At 47.0% G+C, this 7,689-nt stretch overlaps 2 protein-coding genes across 6 annotated transcripts; both read right to left on the minus strand.

Annotated features, from left to right (window-relative positions):
• Nucleotides 1-6: 6 nt before the first annotated feature.
• LOC130928182 (uncharacterized) lies at nt 7-1,686 on the minus strand. 2 transcript variants are annotated; one of them, XM_057854460.1, is made up of 9 exons: nt 1,540-1,686; nt 1,398-1,463; nt 1,237-1,319; nt 923-1,058; nt 824-856; nt 676-755; nt 537-618; nt 381-452; nt 7-312 (listed from the first exon to the last, which is right to left on the minus strand). In XM_057854460.1, exons 1-9 carry the CDS (start codon nt 1,562-1,564, stop codon nt 170-172), a joined length of 720 nt encoding a protein of 239 aa, XP_057710443.1. In that variant the 5' UTR covers nt 1,565-1,686; the 3' UTR covers nt 7-169. The 2 variants fall into 2 exon arrangements, with proteins under 2 accessions (XP_057710443.1, XP_057710441.1); XM_057854458.1 differs by having other exon boundaries at nt 17-312; nt 1,225-1,319.
• A 399-nt stretch (nt 1,687-2,085) lies between these two features.
• On the minus strand, nt 2,086-7,490 carry LOC130928177 (FHF complex subunit HOOK-interacting protein 1A-like). 4 transcript variants are annotated; one of them, XM_057854452.1, is made up of 18 exons: nt 7,381-7,490; nt 6,983-7,044; nt 6,622-6,800; nt 6,364-6,547; nt 6,061-6,282; nt 5,840-6,002; nt 5,654-5,765; nt 4,932-5,033; nt 4,810-4,866; nt 4,648-4,734; nt 4,411-4,578; nt 4,264-4,343; nt 3,999-4,141; nt 3,807-3,918; nt 2,853-3,742; nt 2,615-2,793; nt 2,409-2,529; nt 2,086-2,326 (listed from the first exon to the last, which is right to left on the minus strand). In XM_057854452.1, the coding sequence occupies exons 3-18, from the start codon at nt 6,724-6,726 to the stop codon at nt 2,097-2,099; spliced, it is 2,955 nt and encodes a 984-aa protein (XP_057710435.1). In that variant the 5' UTR covers nt 6,727-6,800; nt 6,983-7,044; nt 7,381-7,490; the 3' UTR covers nt 2,086-2,096. The 4 variants fall into 4 exon arrangements, with proteins under 4 accessions (XP_057710435.1, XP_057710434.1, XP_057710432.1 ...); XM_057854451.1 differs by having other exon boundaries at nt 3,999-4,171; nt 6,622-6,759; nt 7,381-7,489; XM_057854449.1 differs by having other exon boundaries at nt 3,999-4,171; nt 7,381-7,479.
• Between the last annotated feature and the right edge of the window lie 199 nt (nt 7,491-7,689).

Raw genomic sequence — 7,689 nt, forward strand, 5'->3', positions numbered from 1 at the left:
TTTCTCAACGAACTAAGAATCTTCTTCATACCCAAAATTTATTGAGCCAAACAGCATATTTTTACAAAACAAAACTGGATAGACAGGTTTTTTTGGAACCTCTGCCATTTAGTGGAAATGCTTGAACATCTATGTCACATTCCTTAATTTTATTTCCGCACAAACAACTTCAGCATTCAAATTCAAAACAATCGTTGAAGTTGCCTTTGTCACACTTCTCCTCACTAACTTCAGATGTATCAGCCTTCTGTTTTGAGTCCACCGGGTTGGAGTCTCCAGAAGTCTCCGAGTGGTTAACGTGGACCTGTGGTGCTGCAACCACAAAGAACTGTCAGAATTCCATCTATCTTGAATCTGATCTTTAAATAAAAAACAAGTACCATGCTCCTCGAATTCTTGGACCATGCCGTTGGTTACTGCAGACATGGAAAGATCACAGGAGGTCTCTCTGCCTTTTGGGGTCACAGCATTTATTTTACTTGACTTTCCAAAATGGGCTGGCACCATAGTTTGAAATGGAGTACTCAATGGAGTACCTCGGTCATTTAGCGAGAGTGCCTCAAAGTTGCCTGCGTGATCTCCATCAGAATTGCCACTCCGGAGGTCAAACGAGTATGTCTGCAAAGGATATTCAAAAATGAGAAGCTAGCGTATCCTTAGGGGTGTGGCTCTTACCCGGGACATTCTCCTCAACAAGTAAAGGATGACTATAAGGATGATGATCACGAGGAGAAGCAGCACCAACAGGATGTAACCTGAAGAGCGAGGGAGATGTCTTGTTAAGGCTCCAAACGAAACATCTTCAATGTTGTACCATTCTTACCCCAGACGGAAGTACGGGAGACCACAGTAGGTGCTGAAAAAGACCACTCTAGTCAGTATGGCTTGTTCATGGTGCTGCTGGATGTCATTATTTGTTTACCGGTCTCTTTTGGGACACTTGGAGATATTGTGGAAACCACAGAGTTGTCCTCAACTGGTGTTGTGGTCTTCTGGTCATTGTTATCATGTTCTTCACTTGGGTTTGTGGCTTCTCCTTTGGTGCTGGGTGTTTGTGCCTGTTCAAAGAGTTTTAACTCATGTTTCCTTAGGATTTAAACCGGACAACTGTAAGCGGATGCATTTTTAAATTTAAAAAAAATTCAAGTCAAGCATTATTTTACATAGAACGAACTGTTTGACGGCCAGGGTTCAAAACGGAATGAAATTAGAGGTAAGAAGCACCGTTGTATTTGCCTCAGATTGATTCATCAAAGTCCGGTTCTGATTGGACGGCGTCCATGATGTCTCTGTGATGAGGGTGGCTAACGTTGGAGCATCTGGAGCACACAATAATGAGACGACATGAGCAGTAGACTACAAGGAAAAACTGCTTTTCAACTCCATTTTTAATTTACCTGAAATGTGGTTCCTAGGCGTCTGCGTTTGGTTTTGTCCTTGACAAACAGATGCTGCTGCAACAACTAAAAAAATAAAATTGTGAAGCATAATGTATTCAGGCGTCTTGATCCAATATATGAGGTCTTCAGATGCACCCACCAACGTAAAAAAGTCGAGGGTTCATTTTTGTTGTGAAGAAAGATGTCGATGCAGCTTCAACTCTCAGATGCAAGCCCGCCAGAAAGCTCCTCTGCTAATTTATTACCTTACACTTAATCACAAAGCGCTCACAATGATCTGTCGGCCTCAGATTCAGGAAGTGAGCCACCAACCACAGGGCGAGCGAAGGCTGCAAAGACAGGATGTAGGCACTTGCTCTTGTCACTTGCCTTAGTCTAAATCCAGAGTTTGAAATTGAGTCTAAACCAATTCTATTAATTTACATTTCTTGTTTGTCATCATCATCAATGATCATAAGTTTGTGGATCTTATGGTAATCCGCCACTTTGTAGCACCAACTGACCCCACAAGTTGTTTATAATTTACAGCATCACTGTTTTAATGAAAAAATGTCCACAAAGATACAGTGAAAAAAGGGATCAGCATAAATAGCATAACTAGCATCACACTGTGCTCCACAGTCCAAAAATTCAAGGGCTTCCAGGAAATATAAATAAAGCAAGTAACAATTCATTTTCTGATGAGGCCTGCCTCCTCTACTCTTCTGTCGTCCAGTCCGGAGCGATGCTGTGCTCCAGGGCGATGGCGGCTAGCTCCTTAAGGAATTCCGCGTATAGGACAATGGCGAAGACTCGACTCTTATCTTGGGGCGGGATGGTGGGGCAAGGTGGCAGGAGGCCGAGATGGGGAGCTGATAGAGAGTTCCTCACTGAGCCGTTCGGAAGAGAGCATTCTGGATCTGCCATGCCCTGAGACTGGAGGCTTTCTGGGACACATCCAGATGATTCAGAACATGTTCAGTATTCTTTCTTCAACTAGTGGCCACTGAGCAAACAACACCTACTAACCTCGGATCTTGCTGTCTTGGTCTTTAGCTAACAAGAACCTCCATGCCTGTGTGATCAAGGCGGGATACTCTGGTCGGACTCGGATGTAGCGCTCAATTTGGCCGTGAAGTGATACCAGCACCTACATTTTTAAGAGATGCCTTCAGTTGAATTTTAAATATAGTAACAAAATAATTAGCTAAAATAATAAGAAAGAATTGTGTTACCTGGTGCAGTGTACACACACCGGCCTGCTGATAAGTTTGTGTACTGAGCAGGAAGGATCTTAGCAGAGGTTGTGGGTACGACGCTAGCTGAGCCAGTATGCCAGTCACGAGCAGGTTTACGGCGATGGAGTTCTCTAGAAGGTTCTCCAGCCGCGACAGCAGGACACTAATGAAGGGCCCTGTAGCATCATGGAAAGGGTTAAATCCAACAGTATCATGTAAGGATGTAAAAACCAACCTGTGAATGGAAGACTGTGGTTATCCCCCTCCTGCTCCTCCATTGTCTCCTCCTCTAGTTCTTCTCCTTCTTCACAATCCTCATCTACCAGTCGTTTCTTCAACTCCTGAATACGCCTCCTAAAGTTGGAGATGTCGTCTGGGATGTTGTCAGACTCCGGCTCGGCCCCTAAAGAGCGCATTAGTTCGTAGTACTGGGACAGGAAGTCGCCATTGTCATTAATGGTTTTGTTGTCGAGCAGATTTGGCAGCTGACACGTGGAGTTTGTCAGAATCGGATGGCCATTAAGCGGAGTGTGATTTTGCGCGTTCGGTGCAAGGTCAATACTGCGATTGTGGTTGTCCTCACTGCTTCTCAACTGGCCATCGTCGCATATCCTTCGTGATGACATGATGCAGTTAACTGTTTCATGTACTGTCCTTCCTGTTGTTGTGGGGGAGATGCCGCCTCTGCGTGCTTTTCGGTTTACTGCCGTTGTTTTTTCCAAAAGGGCAGTCTTGGCGTCTTTTTGGGCGACGAGATCGTAGACCAGGACGTCCTCCTCAAATTCACTTTCCTCCACGTAGGCACCGTGCACCAGTTTGATGGCGCTGCGTCGCATTTCTTGGATGTGGCTGGGAGGTAAGGGTGGTAAAGGTGCCACATAGCAGCCAAACGTCGTCGACGATGCTTCGCCATCCGCAAAGATGTCATCCCACTCCAGCTCCAGGCTGGAGCTGGTTCTTCCTGCGTGGTTACAGTTTGAGACGGGATCCACGGAGGGAGAGGTTGGGGAGGCATCGAGGGAATCGATCTTTAGCTGTCCTTCAATATCGTCCACTGTTCCAGATAGGTCTTGGGCCGTAGGTGGATCATGGCCATCGTAAGGTGCCGACCAATGTCGACACGCCCTGAAGGGCACCAACTTATGTATTATTTGTATAGTACAATACGTTCAAGTATAGTTTCACTGACCTGTTGGAGGTGGCAATGGCTTGTCGGGCATCCGAGAGGTAATGGAGGTAGTTGACTTCCATCAGGAATTCTGAGCCCCTCCAGTAACCAACACCGTCAGTCACTGACCCATCTTATCAGCACAGACCATAAGTTCAAACATGTGATGGGCTTGCTTCAGTCACACCATCTGCACCACCAAATAAGCTTCACCTTCTCCTTTCGGCCAGTGAATATGCTCCGAGGCCCCGTTTGTGTTGGGTAGGCGGACGGGGCACCAGGAGGGCAGGAGGAGCAGGAAGGAGGCGGAGCTGGATGAACACCAGCTCTTATGCTTGAGGGATGACCAGTGTTTCCTGCTCACATGGTTGCAAGCAATCAAAAACCTGAGGACACAAGTGTGGCATTCTATACTTCCCTGAAGCAGGTATTTACAACTGGACCCTAAATGGTGATGCTGCGACATTATCAAGCTGACCTGAAGATGAGCTGAAGCATGACGTCCTCGCAGAAGAGACCAATGAGTGTCCTGAACAGAGCTAGCGACACCGTTCCCAACTGATGGGCAACAAGATGAGGTCACGTCTTTAATTGGGTGTGGCTTGATCGGAGTCGGGTGCGCTACCTGGAAGGGTGTGTTGACTCTGCTGACCAAAGTGTCTAGGATGTGAACATTGTCGTGGGTATGTAGCAGGATGAAGGATAGGAAGGTCTGTAGGAGGGCAGGCTCAGATATGGTGCGCAGGAACAGGTCCAGGTAGGCTGTGGTCGTCATGACCTCCTCCACAGTCAGCTGTACAAACACTCCAAAAATACTTTTATTTGTTCAAACCGTAAGACTAACATGACAGATGTGCAATACCTTATGCAGTGCAGGAGCCAACACCGGAACCAGGAACCCGTTGTGGATGTAACTCAGAAGCTGGGAGCGAATAGAAGGATGAGTCACCTGGAGAAGGATAGGATTGTTAGGCATGATATTGTCTTCTTAAAACTTGTGTTTGTTTGATAGTGAGTGCATTACACTGGTGACAGCGCTGCAGAAGCCCAGCGAGTGCAGGAAGTGGACAAGTGCTGGAACCTATCGAAAGGACCAAACATTGGCGCCATTTGCTCGCAAGCCGGTGTCAAAGGTGTTATCGTTACCTGTTGCCAGTCGGGCTGGTCCAGACAGTGCCAGTCTTCGCTGTAAACCTGCAATCTGGCTGGCAGAGACGAGTAGAGTCCGGAAAGACCCGTGGCCAGAACCTGTACCAGGCGCACATGGATTGAAAATTCCAGAGTGTATTATCCAAGAGCTAAACACGGGGGGAGTAATTTTATTTTTTTTTAATTCCTTTAAGAGGTGGAGCCAGAGATCCAAACTCAAATCAAAACAAGAGCTAGCGTCAATAGCGGCAATGCTGCTCCATTCACACGCAGACTTGCTAATCCCACCCTCGTCACGTGCTGATTTTCTAATCTGCTCTTTACCAGGAGATTGAGGTCAGGGTGGTCACATGGATTTAAATCTGAAGGTGACTCGTGAGCATACACAAGCTAAAGCTATGTTTGGAATCATTCACGTCTACCCCTGAATTACGATGTTGGGAAATTTGAGGTAAAGGAATATTGAACTAATTTTTTCCTCCTATAGCTATGGCCATCAGGTGGCGTGGTGCTGCCACAGCCCCTCCAAATGTTTGACCCGACGTAATTTGAACTCTGCTAGCTTGTTAAATTGTTACATAACATGGTACAGAGACATCACAATGGACACTGACACAGCCGCTTCATTCATTGTCGCAAACATCAAAGTTGCTGCTAACTCATTTTGACAAGTGGCATCAGCATTTAACCTACAGTATGTTGTGCGCATGTGGACTTACTGGGCAGAAGTACGTGTTCTGGGCAATGTGCTGGGCCACCCGAGGCTCGGATGCAGAAAGAGACATGATGAGCAGCAGAGCTTCTCGGGCCTGCTGACCTACTGGACCTTGTCTGAGGGAGGAATTCAAAGTCACCTTCGGGGTGCGCTGCTTGAAATGATTTTCATTCCGGGTGTGTTTTCGAACCTGTGTGTATACGGGATGAGGAGGGAGAAGAGCAGGAAGTTGGCGGCGCCTTGGTCCTCACTGGTGTGGAAAAAGAGCTCCAGCACCGAGGGGTCCTTGACCAGAGCGGCGCACAGTTGGTTCAACAAGAGGACCAGCTCTGCCTCCACGCGACCGCCGCAGTCTAAAAAGTATGGGTGCTCAACTGAGGGCGTCGCTTCAACCTTGGGCACGTGGTGTACCTGTGCCTGCGCCACCGCAGGACGCCAGCAGTGTCATGAGCGGCCTCAGCAGCGGCTTGTGGTGCAAGAGCGGCTGGTGCGCCTGGGTCAGGAGCATCTGGTACATCCTCAGCTGCTCCAGTTTCATGTCTTCGGTGAACTGTCTCCTCAGGCTCCAAAGAAACAGGCGCTCCATCACGCCCTCCTGAACAACAAACTCCAAAATGGGACCCATGGCTCCTCCTGTGGATTATGGGTTCATGGAGAGTTTGTCCTGATGAATATTCTGAATCTAATGCTGTAGAGTCTGATTTTTGATCTTACCTCTGCCTGCCTCCTCCTCCATTAGCAGGAACAGCATGTGCTCCACGTAATTCTGGACGGCACTGGCCTCGTCAGGCGGGATGGACCCAAGCCGGGTGCCGCCACCGCCGGCGTGGCCAGACAGGAAACCTAGTGCACTAGTGCCGCTGCGACTCGGCTCATGTTTCTCCAGGATCTTCACCACCTTGATGCCAAGGAGAGCAGGTGAAATAGAGAAACCATCGATTGATGCTACTGCCATTCAGCGCGGCACGCCACCTGCGCCCAGTGATTCTTAAACACGATCATGCACGTTTCCGGGTCCACTCCTTGTAGCGTCAAGGACTTCCTGCGTCGTCCCCCGGTTGTTGCTGAACCCATCATCCTGACTCGCGGCCGTCAGCCCAGGATCACCCGCTGGACATCGGAATTGTGAATGAGTATGTACGTACGGTCGTCTGTGGTAATATTTTGGCAGGGGATAAAGAATACATGCTCGTCAGTATTGTTATTCTGTCTGTTACTGTATTGCTTAGCATGTTCATAGAGTTTCCTACACTAGGTTTCTGCTAAATTGTCCCGAACAGGAATAAGATTGTCGGCGGCCGCATGTAAACAGGAAAACGGGAACAGGACCCACCCAGGGTGTTCAGGGACATTCCGCGAACGGTCTGAAGAACGTTGTGTTGGAAGGAGATTAATCTGGAATGAGACAGTGATGTTTAATCCCAAATGGCTGCTGCTGGGAGTGTGTGTTGACCGTCACATGCCACCACACAAGCAGAGATTAATCACAAAAACAAAAATGTTTTCCTTGTTTTGATTTTGTTTATTTGAGTGATACGACAAAAAAAGGCAAAAAAGTGCCAAGAATGCAAAAAAGCATCGTTTCATAAATGACATTTTCAAATAACATTTTATTCCAGTGGAATATTAGCAAGTAAATGTTGATACTTTATTGTTAAAGTTGTGTCTAGACGATAATAACACCTTTATATCATATCATATTTCAATAAGGAAAATTGAATTTTGATTTACCTCGGCTGTTGTGATTTAAGGACCATCCAGTCACTCCTGAGGGACGTCCAAAGTACTTTGTGAGCGCAGCTCGGCTCTTGGGGCTTTAAGCTTCTAAGCTGTCAATCAAGGTGAGGTCACGTCTGACCACGCCTACTATTTCCCTGAACCACGCCCCTGGAATGTGGCCATTTTTCACATTTGTTTTGAATATAAAACTAAACGAAAAAAGGAAAAGTATCACTCTCAGACTAAGAATTATAATTCACAGCTTTGAAAAATGTATTTCCTAAAATAATACATATTTTCATGCGTTATATGTGACGTCAG

The sequence above is a fragment of the Corythoichthys intestinalis genome, chromosome 13, assembly GCF_030265065.1.
Source record: "Corythoichthys intestinalis isolate RoL2023-P3 chromosome 13, ASM3026506v1, whole genome shotgun sequence".
Classification (NCBI taxonomy): domain Eukaryota; kingdom Metazoa; phylum Chordata; class Actinopteri; order Syngnathiformes; family Syngnathidae; genus Corythoichthys; species Corythoichthys intestinalis.